The sequence below is a fragment of the Peromyscus californicus genome, unplaced genomic scaffold (assembly GCF_007827085.1).
Source record: "Peromyscus californicus insignis strain IS unplaced genomic scaffold, ASM782708v3 Scaffold_8__1_contigs__length_139910024, whole genome shotgun sequence".
NCBI classification, from domain to species: Eukaryota; Metazoa; Chordata; class Mammalia; order Rodentia; family Cricetidae; genus Peromyscus; species Peromyscus californicus.
This window is the reverse complement of record NW_026294606.1, coordinates 133,976,746-133,996,974: the sequence shown is the minus strand read 5'-3', so window position 1 is coordinate 133,996,974 and position 20,229 is coordinate 133,976,746. Positions and strand designations below refer to the sequence as shown.

At 42.6% G+C, this 20,229-nt stretch overlaps 1 protein-coding gene and 1 long non-coding RNA gene across 4 annotated transcripts in view; one reads left to right on the top strand and one right to left on the bottom strand.

Moving 5' to 3' along the window:
- The window catches only part of Ttc29 (tetratricopeptide repeat domain 29), a 201,434-nt gene that overhangs the window by 123,722 nt on the left and 57,483 nt on the right, over positions 1-20,229 (top strand). For both annotated transcript variants that reach the window (XM_052728777.1, XM_052728779.1), the window contains 2 exons: positions 6,201-6,324; positions 15,907-16,135. In XM_052728777.1, the coding sequence (XP_052584737.1) occupies positions 6,201-6,324; positions 15,907-16,135 (353 nt within the window). The remainder of the gene's footprint in view (positions 1-6,200; positions 6,325-15,906; positions 16,136-20,229) is intronic.
- On the bottom strand, positions 930-19,970 carry LOC128104029 (uncharacterized). 2 transcript variants are annotated; one of them, XR_008215844.1, is made up of 4 exons: positions 19,659-19,970; positions 14,877-16,091; positions 13,666-13,706; positions 930-1,474 (listed from the first exon to the last, which is right to left on the bottom strand). It is a non-coding gene; the product is annotated as an uncharacterized LOC128104029 (long non-coding RNA). The 2 variants fall into 2 exon arrangements; XR_008215845.1 differs by lacking the exon at positions 14,877-16,091.

The window sequence follows — 20,229 nt, the reverse complement described above, 5'->3', positions numbered from 1 at the left end:
TTGTTGTCCAGTGGCTAACTTTTGCCACAATGAAAGTTAACTCCATATGCAATTTCTTCAATGCCCATATTTTCTCTGAAGTAGATTGGTGCCAGGAGCCAACATGTCTCATAGTCATTAAAAGAAAGAAAGAAAGAAAAAATTTCTAAGTTATTAAAACATTTTAAATGCCATAATCTACAGATCTCTGAAAGGTTTTAAGAAGACCACGCCGGGCGGTGGTGGCGCACGCCTTTAATCCCAGCACTCGGGAGGCAGAGTCAGGCGGATCTCTGTGAGTTCGAGGCCAGCCTGGGCTACCAAGTGAGTTCCAGGAAAGGTGAAAAGCTACACAGGGAAACCCTGTCTTGAAAAACCAAAAAAAAAAAAAAAAAAAAGAAGACCTGTCTATCTAAAATATATCTGCTCAACCTCAAAAACATACCTAATATAACTACAAGTTCGATTGTAATGTGTAACTACTTTCATTTCTTTATAGCCTAATAGTTGGTAATAATAACACTCAAGGATTAGCAAATTGCATTACATTGTTAAATGAACTGTTCAAGTACAATATCTTGAACAAGATTAGAAATATACATATAACATTTTCAACAATCTCAATATATATAATTTGTATACAATATACAAAAATCCAATCCAATGTAAAGTATTTAAAACTAGTAATTGTCTTTTAAAAGTAGATTCTTTTTTTTTTTTTTTTTTTTTTTGGTTTTTCGAGACAGGGTTTCTCTGTGTAGCTTTGCGCCTTTCCTGGAACTCACTTGGTAGCCCAGGCTGGCCTCGAACTCACAGCGATCCGCCTGGCTCTGCCTCCCGAGTGCTGGGATTAAAGGCGTGCGCCACCACCGCCCGGCAATTCTTTTTATCTATATCATATCTATATCTTCTCTTTACTTTTCAGAGTAGATTCAATAATCTACCATCTATCATTTCTATACATCTTTTTTTTTTTTTTTACGAGAACCTTAAATCTAATCTCCTTTGCTTAGCCCTTTTCCTAACCATTAACAACAACTTGTAACCAACCCTCCTAAACAATGAAAATTATCCCAAATCCAAACCTCATTGAAAGACCAAAAACCACCTGCCCACACTATCTCTTTGGGAATGTGGGCATTGTGTTCTTAAAATTGCTTCCTGCTGGTTGTGGGCAAAGGCATCTTTATTCTGAAAAGAAAAATTGGGGGTTAATTGTCAAGTTCTAGGAAAGGTGGCTATATCATTTGTTGTCCAGTCTCTGCATAATGCCAAAGTTCAGGGCTTATCTCAAGTCCTTGTTCAAGTAGTCTGTGAAACTGGATCATCTCAGCTAGCCAATTCGAAATTGTTCTGAGCAGTTTGTAGTCCAAAGCTGATCCATGGGTGATGTGGTATTATTATTGTCCATGTGGAATCATTGTTGTGGGGCCCCATCATCTTTTTGGAGACTTCAAATTTGATGTTAGGCCTGGTTGTGATTTCCTGCAGAAAACTGATAGAGACTCAATCACAAAAACATGTATAGGCAGCTAATTGAAGACTTTTTCTAGAATTAGTTAGTATTCTATATGACCATTAATATCATAACAAAAGTTTAAAATATATATTAATCTTATAAATTTTGATATAAAATTCATACTTCAAGAAAAGTTTAAAGAATCAAAATAGAATCAAGGAATTGAGATTAGTAGCAATAGAATAGTCCCTTAATTTTTCTTTTGTTTTCTTCTGTCCCATATTAGAAGATAGCTCTTTCTTCTGGCATGATACAGAGAGTTTACATTTTCCTTTCCTAACAACATGCTTGAGTTTAAAGAAGGAGAGAGCCATTCTCCAACTCCAAAGCCAGGTTTAATTTTTAATTGTACTGGGACTACAAAAGAACCATTTGTGTTAAGTGTCTGTAGAGAAGAGCAGAAACAAACATTTAGGAAGACTTATGAAATTTTATATGTGATATACCAATAGGCAAATTTCCTCTTTTTCTTGGGACATTTTTTCTAGATGATTTGTCCTTTTTCTTCAAATGTCTCATTTGTCCAGTGTTCTTCAGATTCCTTAGCCTTCATTCTCCCTAACAGACAAAAACAAAAACCTTTCCCCAAGACTAAGATTAGGGAGGTTCCTTTTTGGCAAGTTATATCTGATTAAATGAAATGCCATGTGTTAATGGTATAAGCTAGATTAAATTTTGGATGGTCATACTGGTTGATGAATTATCACTTCTTCTAATTAAGAGGTCTCTCTTGTTCAAATCAAACCTTTATCAATTTTGATGGCATCCACAGCTTATCTTCTCCTGTAGAAACAAAAGCAAAATCTCGTCCCCAACGTAACACATACCCCGGTTTCCATTCTGAGGTCAGCACACCCTTAATGCATATAGGCTGATTTAATTCTGTAGTTTTTTCTAATATCCAATGTCTCTCTGCAGCTGTTGTTCCTTTCTCATTAGCATTGAGAAAATTCAAAGTTAATAGAGCACTATGCAATTGATTTCTGGGGGTTTTTGTTACCCCTTTCTGTTTATTTAGCATATCCTTTGGAGTTCTGTTTGATCTTTCTATAACTACTTAGCCTGTAGGATTATGTGGTATATCTGTAATATGCTTTATATTGTAATAAGCAAAAAACTGTTTCATTTTAACAGAGACATATGCTGGAGCATTGTCAGTTTTAATTTGTGCAGGTATACCCATGATGGCCAATAACTTCTAGCAAATGAGTGATTAAAGTTTTTCAGAACTCAAAGCAGTTGCCCATTGAAATCCTGAATAAGTATCAATAGTATGGTGTACATATTTCAATTTTCCAAATTGGACATTTCCTTACAATTTCCTTGGCTTGTTGCCAGGTTATGGAAAAATCCTTTTTTAAACCTTTACTATTGACATGATGTTTTTTATGAAATTCTGAAGCCTCCAGCACATTTCCTATCAATAATTTATCAATCTCATCATTATCATTACCTTGTGCTAGAGGACCTGGCAGAGCAGTATGGGATCTGATGTGAGTTATATATAAAGGATGACTCCTTTTCCTGATTGTATCTTGTAACTGAATAAACAGTGAAGTTAATTCTGACTCATCAGGGATAAATTCTGCAGTCTCAATATGTAATGCCACTCTTTCAGCATACTGAGAGTCGGTAACTATGTTGAGAGGTTCTGAAAAATCCATTAATACCAACAAAATAGCATATAATTCCGATTTTTGAATAGAATTATAAGGACTTTGAACCACTTTACTTAAATTTTCTGATTTGTAACCTGCCTTATTTGTTTGCATCTGTATAAAATGTACGCGCTCCAGATATGGGTGTTTTCCATACAATGCAAGGCAAAATCCAATCAGCTGTCTTTGTAAGTTCAATTCTATCGCTTTTTGGATATTTGCTGTTACTCTCTCCCCAAAAATTACTGCAAGCTCTTTGCCAAAGCTCACTTTCTGCTCATAATTTTTTAATGTTCTCCTTAGTTAAAGGTATGACAATTTCTGCTGGGTCTATTCCTGCTAATTGACAAAGTCTCAATTGTCCTTTTAAAATCAAGTCAGAGATCTTTTCCACATAAGTTTTTAATTTTTTACTCTGTTTATTTGGTAGAAATATCCATTCCAATATAATATCTTCCCTCTGCATTAAAATTCCTGTAGGAGACTACCTAGAGGGTTTTTAAAAAAAGTGCAATCCAGCTTTGGATCAACACGATCCACGTGTCCTTCCTGTACTTTCTTTTCTACCAAGGCCAGTTCTTTCTCAGCTTCAGGTGATAATTCTCTTGGATGATTTAAGTCCTTGTCACCTTCTAAGGTTTTGAACAAATTACTCAGTTCATTGTTTTTTACCCCAGCAATAGTTCATAGATGGGAAATGTCTCCAAATAATCTTTGAAAGTTGTTAAGAGTCCGTAATCGATCTCTCCTAATTTGCACCTCTTGCTTGTTTGTTTGAGACATGGTTTCATGTATCTCAAGTTGGCCTGTAACTCACAAGGATGGCCTTCTAATGCCAGCATCTCTACCTCCCAAGTACTAGGATGAAACGGTTCATGTGGTGCTGGGGATGAAACCCAGGACTTGTGCTCACCAGGCATATGCCCTTCCAGCTGAGCTGTGCTCCTTCTCATGAAGTCCCCAATGTTACTGAAATGAGTTGTGAACTCCAAACATCCACATGGCTGAGACTCCCTCCTGTGCACCACGTCTTTCTCCTATCCACCTTTGAGCCGCGCCTTCCTTCAAATGTGTCTAAGTGACCAGTACATGCTGTGTACTCTGCTGGAAAGTGAATGTTTCTTTGAGCATTTTGCTAGAATGTATATGTGTGACTTTATTGAGACCTGCAATTTTGCTGTTGAGAGACACTTACAAGAACAGTATTCACTTGTGTGTTTGTGTGTGTGTGTGAGAGAGGTGGGGGGTGCTGACTGGCTCGCTCGCTCACTCACTCACTCACTCACTCACTCACGCACACACTCACTCACTATGTAACATTGACTGGCCTATAACTTACTGCATAGACCAGGCTAGCCTCAAACTCAGATCCTCCCAAGTTCTGGGATTAAAGGAGTGAACTGCCCATCTAGCATTTTCACTTTTTATATACTTTAAAATAAAATTATATACAAATTCTCCTTTTAAATTCCACAAGTCAGTGGTTTTAATACTCTCACAGAATTGTGTAGCCATGACTACCTTCTGATTTCAGGAACTTTCCATTATCCCTGAAAGAAATCCTGTATGGACCATTAATCACCCTTCATCCCCCTCTCTCAGCCTCTAGCAGTTCCTAGTGTCATTTCTGTCTTTGTTGATGTGGCTGTTCTTCACACAATAGAAAATGAATACACAATATATTGTCTTCCTGTCTACTTTTCACTTACTATTTTCAAGTTTTGTCTTTATCTGGTATCAGCACTTCATTTATTTATTTATTTATTTATTTATTTAGTTAGTTAGTTAGTTAGTTAGTTAGTTAGTTAGTTTTTTGAAATAGAGTTTTTCTGTATAGCTTTGGAGTCTGTTCTGGAACTCGCTCTGTAGACCAGGCTGGCCTAAAAACGCACAGAGATCCACCTGTGTCTACCTCCCACATGCTGAGATTAAAGGCGTGTGCCACCACTGCCCAGCAGTACTTCATTTTTATGGCAAAGTAATATTCCATTGTATGGACATAATGCATTCTGAGTCACTCATGAACTGATCAACATATCAATAGTGTCTACTCTTTGGCTGTTATTCATAAGGCTGCTCTGACAATAATGTATGGGTTTTTGTGTGAAGATGTGATTGTTTCTATTGGTTGAATATCTTTCAGTCAAATTTCAGGACCTCACATTTACTCTGTGTTACAGACTTTGAAGAATTATTTGTTTTCTAAAGCAGTAGGACCATTTTCCATCCACACCAACAATTCATGAGGCTTTACAAGTCTGAGCTTTCAACACATCTGCACCAAAGGCTCAGGTAGCATCTCAGAAGAGGGGGTGGGAAGGCTGCCAGAGCCAGAGGCCCAGAATGTCTACAGTGAGGTCGTGTCCTCAATACATGACAGGGAAGCTGCACCCTTGGTGTCTCAACTAGAATTACCTGAGAATGATCTGAAGAATGGTAACCCCAGTTGACATGCTGCTGTGGATGGGAGAAACCTCATAGAAATCTCATAGCTCTAATAAGGAGCTACAAGCAATTATTGGCTGAGAAAGGGGGATTCAGTCTTCTCCAGAGACAAGCACCCAGATAGGTTATCCAATCCTAAGTGATCATCCCTAAAAAATACAGATATGAGCAACATTAAATGGACTCAGTAGGGCCATGTGTGTGCACATGCGAGCGTGTGTGTGCGTGTGCATATGCGTGTGCATGTGTGTGTGTAAAGTGATATGAAAGAAGAAGAGGTTATGAATTTTGGGAGGGAGTGGAGGGGACATGAGAGAAGTTGTAGTAAGGAGAGGATGGGGTGGAAACGGTGTATAGAATTAAAAAGAATGACTTAAGAAGTTTTGAGTTTTAACTCATTGTATTCTCTGACAGAGATGAGCCGTGTCTGCAAACGCACTGTGTGTTGTAAGTCTAACATCCTGAGCATGTGTCTGCAAATGCACTGTGTGTTGTAAATCTAACTATCTGACCAACACTCCCACTTTTTACAGCAGACACAAAATTCCTTCTTTTCACAACGCTGTGATTTACAATAACGGTTTCCCATTTCATTCCAGCCAAGGCGAGATGACAGAAGCAATTAAGTACCTAGAAAAGGTTGTGAAAATCGCAAGAAACAACTTCCAGAGCCTCGATGTGATACGAGCCTCCACAATGCTTGGCGACATCCACAATGAAAGAGTGAGTTGTGTGCCCCCTGTTTGTGGAAAAGCTTGCAAAGTTGGAAGTCTGTTCTCATTTTATGCTTGCTCTCTCACGAGTCAGTGTGGAAAAGGGCTGAGACCACAGGATGGAGCACAGACAAGGTGCAGAACTAGGAATACCTCTTTCCCACTCATCTGGTGGTGTACAGGCCCCACCAGCAGTGACCACGGCCATTCAGTATTCCAAGTGACTGAATGTGAGGAACAATGAAAAGATTTCCATTCAAAGGCACTTTGTGATAACCGTTGGCCCTTATCAGCTTACTCTGACATTCCTCTCTTGGTCCAAATTCTTATTTCTTTTTAATCCAGTTGGGATGCTCTTTATTAAGCCCCACCAGGCGAAGAAACAAAAACTCTAAGAATGATTCCAAAGGGAATTTAGAGTGGGGTTTTCACAGCATCCCAGGAGCCATGATTAGTAAATGCATCAGTTGTAATACCAATTTTATTACCTTCAGTTGCCCAGGGTCTCCTTTAGAAATTGTATGGAAGAAGCCTGTTTCTCCGGTTATAATTGCTGTTTTGATCATGAATCAGATCCATCATTTTTTAGGGTAATTATATTCTCCAACTGTGTTCATGCACTCTGTGTTAATCTGAGTGCTCAGTGATTAAAAGCACTACTGTGGAAACCCACTGCTTGGGTGACAAGCCCAGCTCCCTCACTCATAAGATCTGGGACCTGGGACAAGTTATTTACACTTCTAGGTGCTTTGATTTTCTCGTCTCACAGGGTTATTGTAAGGATTAAATTAAGCAACAAGAAAGCAGAAGGACGGCTGTGAAGGAAGAACCCTGAGAGGGTGGGAAAAGAGGGCGGCAGGGGGGGGCAGTAATCATAAACAGGGCTCAGCGGTGTATATGTGTGAAAGTGTCATAATGGAACTCGATATTTTATACACCAGCTACAAAGCTAATTTTTAAAAAATCAGCACTGGGGGGCCGGAGAGATGACTTGATGAGTAAGAGTCCTTGCTCCTCTTGCAGAAGAGGTTTGCTTCCCAGCACACACATCAGGCTGCTCACAACTACCTATAACTCCAGCTCCAGGGCATCTGACGCCATCTTCTGGCCTATGCAGGTGATACACATAAATGCACATACACACACACACACACACACACACACACACACACACACACACACACACACGGTAAATAAATACTGGTGGGCTGGGGAAATGACCACATCATTAAAGTATCTTTTTTGCAAGCAAAGGGACCTGATTTCAGATCCCCAGCACCTGTGTTCAAAAACAGTGTGTCACACATGACTATAACCCCAGTAATGGAGGGCAGGACCAGTGGAGCTCACTGGGGGCCATCCTAGCCAAATCAGTGAGCCCCAGGCTCAGTGAGAGAGATCCTGTCTCAAAAATACAATGTAGAAAGTGGTCCAGGGAGAGACTAGTCGTTGGCCTCTGGCCTCCATACATCTGCACATACACATGCATGTATACACACATGAGCAGGTACACAATCCATACGAACACAAACATGCACCACACACACAGAGTAAATACTGAGGAGAAAAGGAACTGAATTAGTGAGGGCAGCACCTTGAAATATTGCTGTGTCTGGCAGGGGAAACAGGACTAGTTTTGCTACGATTATGCTCCACCACTAAACAATTCTGTCTTCCAGACCCTCCAAGAGTTTGACTCACTTCGAGTCTCCTAGATTCAAAGCAGTTGTAACAGTCCAACCCGCACTCTTAGCCACTACAACATTTTTTTTTTTAAGAAAATGAGTTGGAAATTAGTACAAATGAGTGAAAGTAATGTTTTGTTTTGTTTCTGCTCTGGGAAAATCCTGCAAGAAGTCATGTCCTCTCATTTCTCTCAGCTTCCTGTTGCTCCTCTGGTTCCTTTGCCCTTCCCCGGAGAAGAACCCACCATCCCAAGAGTGACTCTGAAAGGAAATTTAGAGTGGGTTTTGCACAGCACAAAGACACCAGAATTAGTCAGTGTGCTGACCATAACGCCATTTCTTCCCTTGCCCAGAGTGCTTTGGAGACCCTGGGGAAGGGTCAGAGTCCTAAGGTCTGCTGTTCCCTTGGTTTCCCACTCTGCCCCCTTCACCTCTCCCCTGCTTTCCTGCCTCCTCCCTCCAGGCCCCACCCTTGCCCTCACCTTGGCTCTGTTCCCTCCGTCTCCCACTGTTCCTCCTCTTTCTGCCTCCCATGTCCACCCCGGACCCTCCTCTCCTGTGCCTCCTCTGCTGCCCCCACCTCCTGGACCACTTCTGCTCTGCGGATCCCCACAGCGGGATTTTATTTTTCCAGATAAAGTGGCGGTGGCAGAGATGCCAAGACTTGCCCTAGAAAAGCTTGCAGTCAAAGAGGGGACTGCTCCCCACAATAGCTGGATTGACACACTGGATCGAAAGACACGGACTGGTCCTTTGAAAGGACGGCTCTTCAGAAACACAACCAAGCACACGAAGCTATGGCTTTCCCATCCTACCAAACAGTACACCAAACACTGATATTCCATACGACAGGAGTGCCAAGTGTCCTCCGTTTCCCTCATGACAGAAAGATACGGAAAGAGAGAGAAACACTAGTACTAACTTCAGGCTTTCATTTTCTCAAGTTTTGCCAAGTGTTTTTTAATGTCACTAGTGTGATTTATTCTCTGGTGTTTGATTCTTGAACAGTTTAATGTACAAAGACTGTGTCAACTACTAAAAGTTAATTTTTACCAATTTAGCCTCATTATAAAATTTGGAGGATTCTGGACATTCATTCCATCTTTATATATATGTTTTATTCATAGAGACAGACAGACAGATAGACAGACAGACAGACAGACAGACACTATGTTAGTTACTTTTCTATTGCTGTGATAAAACACTATGACCAAGGCAGCTCACAGAAGGAACGGCTTATTAGAGGTTTTGGTTCCACAGGGCTATGAGTCCATTGCCATGGATAGTAGGGAGGCATGGCTGCAAGCATGTGAGGTGACTAGATCAGAAAGTTGAGAGCTCATTCATCAAACCAAAAGCAGGAAGCAGGGAGCAAACTGAGAACTGTGTAAGTCTGAACACTCAGTACCTTCCCATGGTAATGTACTTCCTCCAGCAAGGCCACGCCTCCTAAGCCTCCCTAAACAGCACCACCAGCTACGAACTAAGTGTTCAAATGCCAGAGCCAATGCTGGGGCATTCTCATTCAAATCACCAGTGAAGACAGACAGACAAACAGATGGTTCAAATATACAAGTTGATTCCAATACTTTGATGGGTCCAGTAGTAAATAGTCTTAATGACAAATAATGAAACATTGAGTACATGATTTTATAACCACACACACTTCAAAACAAAGCTTGATTTGTTTCTCAAACTGTTAAAGCGACATTTAATCTTTGTGCATTACCTTTCTTCACCCTGTCATCATTTAAAAGCGTCTGCTGACAGTGGCTCAGCCTAACCTGAATTGTCCTGTCATTACTTCTCAGTGCAATTTGAAAGGCAGTAGGTATAACGAAGGAGATTGATTAGAACTGAGTAGTGGTTGCTATTTCCCTAAGTTCTGCAAAATCCCTTCCTAAGAAAACGTTGACAACAAGTAACTTGCCACCTCTGCTCTTCAGTGGCTGAGGACAATTCCTGTTTATATTAAGTGCTGCCATAAAAGTTACCCAGCTGAACAATTCCATGAGTTATTTGCGCAGGTAGGAACTGACCCCTTCCTGGAAGGAGGTCAAAGCCAGGCAGAGAGTAACTAGCCTGGGTTTTGTCCGCTTGGTTTGAACTGTGCTCAGCTGCTAATTAATTAAGACATTGGGCAAGTTAGTTCTCTGCTCAGTTCCCTCACCTTCCAGATGTCAGTAACAAGAAAACTCAAAACTCAAAAGCGCCTATACCTGTGATGCCGTCTCACCAGCCCTATACATGATTTTCTGCATATTTAAGACATCTAGTAGAAAACAGTACTTAAAATGTTAGTATAAGTTATTATATTTGAAGTGTCTTAAAATTTACAATTTGCACACAAACATTAAAACAATAAATGATTAAATGTTTACTATAGTATTGACACAAGCTTTGAGCAACCAGAGTATTCAGAAGAATATAAGAAGGGGTGTATTAAGGGTGGAGAGATGGCTTAGTGGCTGAGTACATACTGCTCCTCCAGAGGACATGTTAGGTTCCTTAAGGCAGCTAGCAAACACCTGTAACTCCAAATCCAGGGAGACCCAGTGCCTCTGGCATCTGCACTCACGTGCACACACACACACACACACACACACACACACACACACACACACACACACACACACTTAAAAATAATTTAGAAAATTAGCCTTCCTTCTATTTTTTCTTTTCTTTTTTTTTTTTCTTTTTCTGGCTGGAAATTCTTAATGAAGCCCAGGCTAGCCTCACACTTGCAACCCTCCTGTCTTAATCTCCCATGTGCTGACTTTATAGACCTAGGCCACTGTACATGGCTGGATTGGGCATTGTAAGATAAGCATGGAGTGCCTGATAGAGTTCCTATTGTATACTGAGTTCATAATCACTCTTTGCTCCTTAATAGATCAAGCTCCTCCCTCCTCAAGCCCAGACTCAGCCTTCTGGCTGTTTGACATACTCACCCAGATCTCTTTAGACATAAACTATTACTGCTAAGCCAATTCATCTCTCTCTTAAATTCTACTTCTCTGCCAAATTCACATCACCAAATCCTCCTCCCTCCTTAGCTTCTACAGCCTTGAGCATCCAGCTGCTGCTCACTTTGCACCTGCACCAGGATTCATAGTAGACACAAGTGGGAGCCCGTTCTCGGGTTCCTCATGGCTTTACCCAGCAGGTCCGCATAGAGGATGATTGGACCACAGGCCTGAGTGCAGGTGTCTGAGATGGTCTGCACTTGGCTGTGCTGGGGGAGGAGGTCTTTTGCTCCACCCCTTGGCATCTCTATAAAAACCCTGGGGCAGAGACAGTCGGGCCGTTGGAAAAGGTTCCAGGCCCTCTCGAGGTTATCCTTTATTTTCTATCTGTTTATCTCTGCAAGATTCTCCGCAATAAATCCTTCTATCTAATATTTCCTGCTGCTCACACTCAAGAAAACTCTGGGGAACTATGGGGTTGGTGGGTAAATGCCCCACAGACACATCAAAACATAACATAAAAATAAGCACTACATTAACCTACCTATCCATCAAGTTGTTCAAGCCAAAAGTCCGCCAGCCATTTTCACCCCTCCCAAGCATACCCTCTACAATAAGCCCGTCTGTGGCAGAAGACATAAGTTATATTCATGCCCTGTACTGAATTATGATTGGCCCTACCTGACTTCTGACCTCAGTGCTCCCTGTACTCTCCTTCACCAACTCTACCACAGCCAAGGAGACTTCTTGATAGTTCCTCACACATTCCAAGCTAGTCCTGACTGAGCAAGTGTGCCTCAGCTAGAAGGCTCTCTGTGGCATGTTCTCCGGTCTCAATGTCACATTGCTGGCCATTTCACATTCTTGCCATTTGGAACTCTGTACAGTTCCATGTTCTGCCACTCTTGGTGGCCCAAACGAAAGTGATCACTAGGAAGCGTCATCACCACTGTATTTTAACAGTCTGTGTTGTGTTTACTGTGTGGTTTTCTTGCCTGCCCTGCTTTCTTGCTATTGTTCTGTCTGGCTAGAATGTAACTTCTGTGAGAGCCCAGACCCCGTCTGCAGTTCATGTTTTATTGCCCTGTCTAAGAAACACGCCTGCTGTGACGGGGAAGCAGAACTGCGTCAGTCCACTGCGCGGATTTGGGAACCATTTTCAGACCACTTGAGAAAGCATTCTCTCACTTCTGAAATCCCACACTTTCATTTTCCTAAAGTATCATATCACTTGGAAAACTTGTCCTGAATCCTTAAAAACAAATCAAATGCTGCCACCACTCATCAGTCCTGTACCTGTAAGACACTTGTGCTAACTATGGTTTTTGTCAGTTTGACACAGCTAGGGCTCTCGGGGAAGAGGGAACCTTAATTGCCTCCATCAGACTGGCATGTAGGTGAATCTGTGTGCAGTCAGAAGGTTCCTCTGGTCCTGCCTGGCCCACCCTTTAGGACGAATCTCTCTCACCTGCATCCTGCAATCTTTGGTCCCAAGTAAACCCACAGGGGCTTATATTAATTACCAACTATACAGCCTATGGCTCAGGCTTCTCACTAGCTAGCTCTTATACCTTAACCCATTTCTATTAATCTGTAAGTTGCCATGTGACCATCACTTACTGGTACTTTCATGTCTTGCTTCTCCTGGCAGTTCTGGCATCTCTTCAGACTCCACCTTTCTCTTTCCTGTCTCTCTCCATGGATTTCCCGCCTGCCTCTAAGCTGCCTTGCCATAGGCCAAAGTAGCTTATTTATTAACCAATGGGAACAACATATATTCAAAACATACAGAAAGACATCCCACAGCATCTGTGTGATTGGTATGGGGGATCCCAGCTGTCTGTGGGCAGTGCTACCCCGGGGCAGGCTAAGTGAGACATGAGCAACAGGCCTGTAAATAGAGTTCTTTCCTGTCCTCTGCTTCAGTTCCTGCCTGGAGTTCCCATCCTGGCTTTCCTTCATGATAGACTGCAAGCTATAGGGATAAATAAATGCTTTCCTCCCCAAGTTGTTTTTGGTCATGGTGTTTAATCATATCAATAGACAGCAAGCAGGAGAGCTCGCTACCAGCTACCACATCTCATCCTTTCTGCCTCTGTACTGCTCAGGCCACTTATTTTAATGGTATTGTTAGTAATAAGTTTCAAAATATAACACTGTGAGACAGAAGTTACAAGGCAAAACTGTTATTTTGAAAAACACTGAAATTGGCATATTCTGTGATTATGGTAGTGCTTTTATTATTTAAATTAGTGCATCTTAAAAATAGTCTTTATTGTAGTTAAACTTTTATTATAAAATCTGGGAGAATGGACCTCCCATGCCACTCTCTAGATATGATCTTTTGATAGAATGTTAATTGAAAATATATAATTACTATAAAGTGTCCAAATGAGGATGTTTTAGGGGAGATAATCAAGTCCCTTTATGAGATTTCCCATTCTTAATAAGATAAAACAATAATCACAGTTAAAAGAATGGTACTTCTCATGTTAAAATAACAGAAAAGGGGCAATGAGATGTCTCAGTGGGTCAAAGCACTTGCCGCACAGCCTGATGACGTGGGTTCGATCCCCCAAACCCATGGTGGAAGAAGAAAATTGATTCCTGAAAGTTGTCCTCTGACTTCCACAAGTGTGCCATGGCACGTGCAAACCCACACTCACACACAGAGACACATACACACAGAGAATGACTTACCTTTAGAAAACACTCATTTATTTTGACTTTGCTTATTGGATCTGTAAGAAACAGAACAGGCATGAAAATTCTGTTACAAGCTCTGTTTCAGGTCTATGATGTCACTGAGCTCTTATCTTGGAACTGCCAGGGACTGCAGAGCACTGGTTGGGGTTGCCTTCTCGTGGATGGACTAATGTACGTATAATTTGCTGCGCAACCTCAAGTTCCTATTTAAGATTGTCAGAAGTGATTTCTAGAATCATTAGAAATTTATAACAGAGATGACTTGAAAACAAAGATGTACTTTAGAAAGTTATACAGAATTTTAGAGGCGATTACATTTACATAGTAAGCTTTTGTAAGAATGAAGAATGTGGAAACACGATAGACACTAAGGAAAACTCACTCCCCAAAGGTACTTTTTAAACAAATGATAGCATCTGAAAAGAATGGGTATTGATTGCGTTTAGTTGGCAGTGTTTTAGAGACCTTTTCATTGGTTCATGAGAGACAGTTGTCAGTCTGAAGGGAGGACAGCTACCTAAGGGTAGTCCTGTCCCAGGGAGAAAAAGCACTTGGGTTAAATAAGGCCCAGTCACCATTTCAGGCATTACTGTCCCCTCTAAAGTGAGCACCTGCCCCTCCTGCCCTTGCTGCTGGGTGTCACTGGTGTCATGCAACCCCACACATAGTGGCTGCCCCAGGACTGAGCAGATAAATGCACGAGTTCATTTTACCACGTCTTTAAATAATGCTGGACGTTTAAATGTGTGCCCATTTATTTATAGCCCTTGATTTGCCAGATTCAAACTCTCAACCTAAATCAATGAACAACCTTAGGCTCAGAAACGTAACAGCAGCAATTAGACGCTTCAATTTCTGTTTTTTCAAAAAGGCTATTCTTGGCCAAATTGCACTTTTTTGTGGAGTTTGTCCTTTCTCATTGGTATCTGTCAGGAAAATCTGTATTTCCATCATCCTTTGTATTTCTCATGGTTCTCAGTCATATATGATTGGAACATAGATACCACCTTTCACATGGTTTTAATCAAATCATCTTTCCTCATTAGAAATTTTGTTTTATGATAAAAGAATGAATTGCTTACAGCAACAAATAATAATTATTAGGTATATAATATAAAGGAGCTTCACATCAATCAGCAAATTTGGTTGAAGGAATAGTTTGAATAGGAAGTGTATATAGACTGCCCTATGGACACAGGACATACAGTGTTACACGTGATGCATATGAGAGTAACCGCTCATCACATCCCGCTGTCAATCAGTGTGACCGCTCATCACATCCCGCTGTCAATCAGTGTGACCACTCATCACATCCCGCTGTCAATCAGTGTGACCGCTCATCACATCCCGCTGTCAATCAGTGTGACCGCTCATCACATCCCGCTGTCAATCAGTGTGACCGCTCATCTGCCTGCCCCACTGCACAGAGGGCTGTGGATTGAGGCTCATCCCCTCTGCGCTGGTGTGTGGCCTGAAGATGTATCCATGGGGTTTGAATGCCCATTCTTTCACAAAGTATGGGAATAGGGATTAAAATTTTACTGCAAAAAAAAAAAAAAAACTCTCCTGTGAAAGTTTCTTTTGAAAGGAGTGTTCAACCATGTTTTAAATATCTCTATCTATTTTTCTCTGTGTGTGTATGAGTGTTCACATGTAGCGGGCACAGCTGTGTGGGTACACACGCATGTAGAGGCCAGGGGCTGAAGTCATATGCCCTCCTCAACCCCTCCCACCTTCTCTTGTTCTAGCCACATTACAGTCATGTTTTAAATCTCGATTCTCCCATGATCTTAGCCAAGCGGTGCAGGTCCGTCAGGAGAGAGGCAGTGGCCCGCATCAGCAGAGAGCTGCCCGTGTCAGCTGTCACCACTGACATGGCATTCAATGCCCTCCTGCTACAAATAAAAACAAGAGACAGCTGAATACATTTCACTGGACACATACAATGCCATAATTAGTAACATTGTGCTGAAATCGTGGCAACCAGCTCACTTTCCCCCAGCTTCCTCCTGCTGCTGTGCACTTCATGTGTTTCAGCCACAGATGTAGCTTTCTAACCAAATTAATTTCAAGATTCTGACCATCAAGTGACCACTGCTCGCCGAAGACAGCCTTCTGATGAAAAGCCAGCTTGCCAGCTCTTTCTCTTCAAAAATGGGTGTGCCGAGGTGAGATGAGCAAATCTGTGAAATGGGTGAGGTAAGAAATAAAAAAGTGTTCTCTCTTGCTCACTAGGGGCAGTACAGCAAGGCTTCCGAGTACTTCCAGCAAGCTTTCCGTACCACAGTGGAGCTCATGAAAACGGAGCTGATGGATGAAACCAAAGTTCACTTCGGGATAGCGAGAGCCCACCAGATGATGCTGATGATGAAGAACTACATAGAGTCTGCAGACATGGACAGCCTCAACTGCCTGCTGTCCTGGAAGGAGAGTAGAACTCAAATCAAATATGACCCGATTCTGGGTAAGGCTTTGGTGTTTAGATTTTGTATCATCCATGGTAGCGAAGGTATTTCTGTTGGAAAGGTTTGTTCACGTGTTGGTGACTTGAACTTGCTTGGTAATTTTGTTTTCGTTCATTTGTTACTACATTGGAAGTTGGGTGTACTCTCCTGTCAATCATACTGGTACTGTTTAAGGGAAGCATACACCAGTGGGGGTGATCTGTCCCACCAATAATTCACCATCCTTGAGCTGGCACTTCCCAGTCATCTTAGAGACCACACTATGTACCGACCAATTGTAAGGAATAATTTAAATAAGGAGTAAGGCATGTGAAATCAACTTATGCCTTTTAATACTATCCAGTCACACGGCATGCAGATGAGAGCAACCGTAGAGAAACTGGGATATATGATGTACTTTACTGATCGTAGCTAATGTTATTTTTATAATCTTGAATTAGGAAAATATTTTATAACAATGTTTCTTCATACTACTTTTCTTATGAATAATTAAGTTATTTTATTATAAACAACTAGGCTAATGTAAGGGTCAGCATTGGATGTTAACTTCATTAGACTCTAGGCATGAAGCTCAGGTCATCAAGCTTGGTGGCAAGCACCTTTACCCATTGAGCCATCTTGCCCACCCTGAATACCAAAGTTTTTTAGCTCATTGTTAGATCCTTGAGAGTTCATTCCACAGCTTGGAGCTACCTACTGTTGGCTTTAATGCGGCAGCGCAATGTTATTTATTAAGCAGCACTGTTACCATATGAGAAAAGCCATGAAGTACGACAAAACCCACTATAAGAGTTTCATTAGGAGAAGGAAGGGACAGAAGACAATGTGATCAGGCCTGTGGAAGACATGTGCATGGGGGTGGGATGGGAGGAGAAGATAGGGGAGGAGTCCGTGACCGGTTTTTATGCATTCCCCTGACTTGCACATATGGGCTTACAGAGCTACGCCACGCATGCGCATAGATTGCGTGATCATGCTGCATGCAAATTACGTGATCACGCGGTGCTCGGATTACATAGGACACAAGGCCCCTTGCTTGGCTACTGAACAGCACATGTGCGGTCATGTAGCTGGAGAAGTAGCCAGGAATTCCAACATTCCAGACTCTTTGCTTATTATAAAAAAAGGTGGGTGAACAGAGATGGGGGCGCTGTGTCTCCTAAAACTGCTTCCAGCTGACTCGGTGGACATGGTTAACTCTTGAGGGATAGGGAAGGGGGGCTTCTGAGGTAGCCAGGTGTTCTGGGGTAGTGGATTGTCATCTGCTGCTTTGGGAATTATCTGACAAGGTGCTATCCAGGTGGATTCAAGCTGCCCCCGGAGCTCGCTGACCTGTCCAGGTGGATTCTATGGAGCTCGGAAGAATTTTTAAACATATTAAGAAGCAGCCATGGGAAATTTAAAATCTTGAGCTGGTGACCATGATATTGTAATGTTTTAGTACTCTGCTGTATTGGTTAGTGTTAGTGGGGGGCAGATATTTGGAACATGCTCTTAATTTTTACCTGAGATAAGCCTTATCTGAGACAGATTATTTTAAGGCACATGTTTAGCATCTAGGAGACACAGGTGATCAATTGCTGAGGGCATTTAACAGTAATAGACTGTTATATTAAAGTCTGTTTTTGCAGAGCCCAGACCCTTTTGAGTCTGGGGGTGTAAATACCTCTGGACTGTGACTGTTCCTTACTGCCTGGGTATACTTGATGGTCCTTGGACTCCAGCTCTATGGTGGTCCTGTGACAATTAGCTGAGTAGTTAATTAGGAGAGGGAACCAAGAAGGAAGAGCTTGTGGGGTGATGTCCTCTAAAACGAGAGAGAGCAGGGCCCTGTCTGTGTCACTGTGCATGAGGAGGAGAAGAGGCACTTCTGACAGGTCTAGGGTGAGGCAAATATGGGGAGCAAATGAAATGAAAGCTCCTACCTTAGCTAAAAAAAAATATCTTCCCATTAGGGGCACAGGGCAGGTTGGCACCACTAAAAATGTGTGTGTAAGAGGGATGCCCCTGAAAATACAATTAAGTGATGGGGTCTGATGAGATAGGTAAGGCTGTCCCCTATCCTGAAAATAGGAAAACGAGGAGATATGGGACTCCAAAACTCCCTCAGAACTGAGTAAGTGGCTCAGTGTCCAAAATTGGAAACGGATCGCCTCATGCTGCAATGGCTATCCTGGGTTCCCTGTGAGCCCATGGCCAAGCCTAGGAGGTCTGCTGGAGGTCTTTGTTTGATTTCCCCGTGCCATGAGGTGCATGGGGGCAGTCAGCTGACCAATGTCCCTCTCAGTGGCACTTCAGACAAGGCTCAATTGATGGCCCAAGTGGGGCAGGACACGCACAAGCCCAATGGCCTTTTCTACCACACTTAAAACAGGGACCTGGAAGTCTTCAGGCAGCCGCTCAAATAGCATGTGCCAGCATTTGGCAATTCTGTTCATGGGCTTTCTCATCTCTCCCTTGGTACCTTAAATGCCACAGCTGAGACTTCTGCCTATGGGGTGAGGGGCCCTCTCTCCAGGGCTTAAGTTAGCCCTGATGTCAGGAAGCTCTGGTAGACATAAGACAGATTTTATTCCGTATCTTGAATTATGTTTTTTAGCTTTTATATTTACTGGTTTGAGGGAAGCCTCAAGAAGACCCGCCAGGAGGCAAGTTATGAAGTGGTCTGTAGCTGGAGAGTCAGGTGATTATTGTAATAACCAGGTTATTGTAATCCCAATATGGGTCCTGATCGGAAACTCACTTGCGTGCATCTTAGCCTGCTTCCAGACCTGTCTGTGCGTCTCAGGGCAGCTGGGAACGGTGACAGTAAGAGTGAATGTGGGAGCCAGAGTCGGGCAGTTAGAATGGCCCGCCTGATACCAGAGAGCAGAATGGAGGTCAGATAGGTGGAGGTTCTTTGGAGTCAGAGACTCCTCAGGTTCAGGTTGCACATGGGCAGGAGAGAAAGACTCAGAAAGGGAGGGTTCAGAGCTTAGGTAAAAGCGTGGGGATAAGGTAACTCTTTTCATTGGCCCATTCTCTGGCAGAAGTTAGATAATTCCCATGGAATATTGGGGTCCAAGCAGCCATTGCATGGCCATATTTATGGTATCCCAGGGATATTTAAGGTATTTTTCAGAGGAGGAGTGGGACCAAGAGGAGGAAACCTTTATGTCCCATGACTGCAGCCAAGAGAAGAAAATGAAAAACTAAAATAACAAACGGGATCCAAGACCCCAGTCTCGGGCATCCCTGAGGTTAGGGAAGGATCTGTGAATCGGCACAAATCATTCAATGCTTTGTCAAGCCGGAGAATAAGGGCCAGGGTGTGTGAACCTGGAGGGCCCACCCCCACCCCCCACCCCCACCCACACCCACACCCACACCCCCGGAGGGGGGGGTCCGACAGCATTCAATGCTTCATCAAGAGAGAATGAGTCATGGTGTACATAGCCCAAGGACCCCCTGGGGGTCCAACAGAGAAATATATCTCAGGCTGCAGTGTGGGAAATGGTGAGGGATTGGAAAGGGAAAACTCACCAATCTGAGCAGCCAATATTGTGCGGAGTGGTCCGGCAGCCTGGCAAATGAAAAAAGCAGGCAGTCATAGACGGAGCAAAACCTTGGCACAGGTTCCGGGCGCAGAGCGCTAGGAGAGCCTGCTTCGTCTCCGCATCAATGTTGATTTTATTCAGCGGCACAATATCCCTTTCGAGAAAAGCCACAAGGTAAGAGAAAACCCACTATAAGAGTTTTATTAGGAGAAGGAGGGGACAGAAGAGAATGTGATCAGGCCTGTGGAAGACATGTGCATGGAGGAGGGTGAGGGGAAGGGGGAGGAGTCTGGGACCTGCTTTTTATGTATTCCCTGCACATGCGTATATGGGCTGACAGAGCTACGCCACACATATGTACAGATTGCGTGATCATGCTGAGCGCAAGTTACGCAATCACACGGCTTACATAGGACATAAGGCCCCTTGCTTGGCTACTGAACTGTGCATGTGCGGTCATGTAGCTGGGGAAGTGGCCAGGAATTCCAACACCTACATCTTAGATTTTTGTGTTTTCTGCCCAGAATATCAGGACCTAAGACAGGGGAAATGATCCA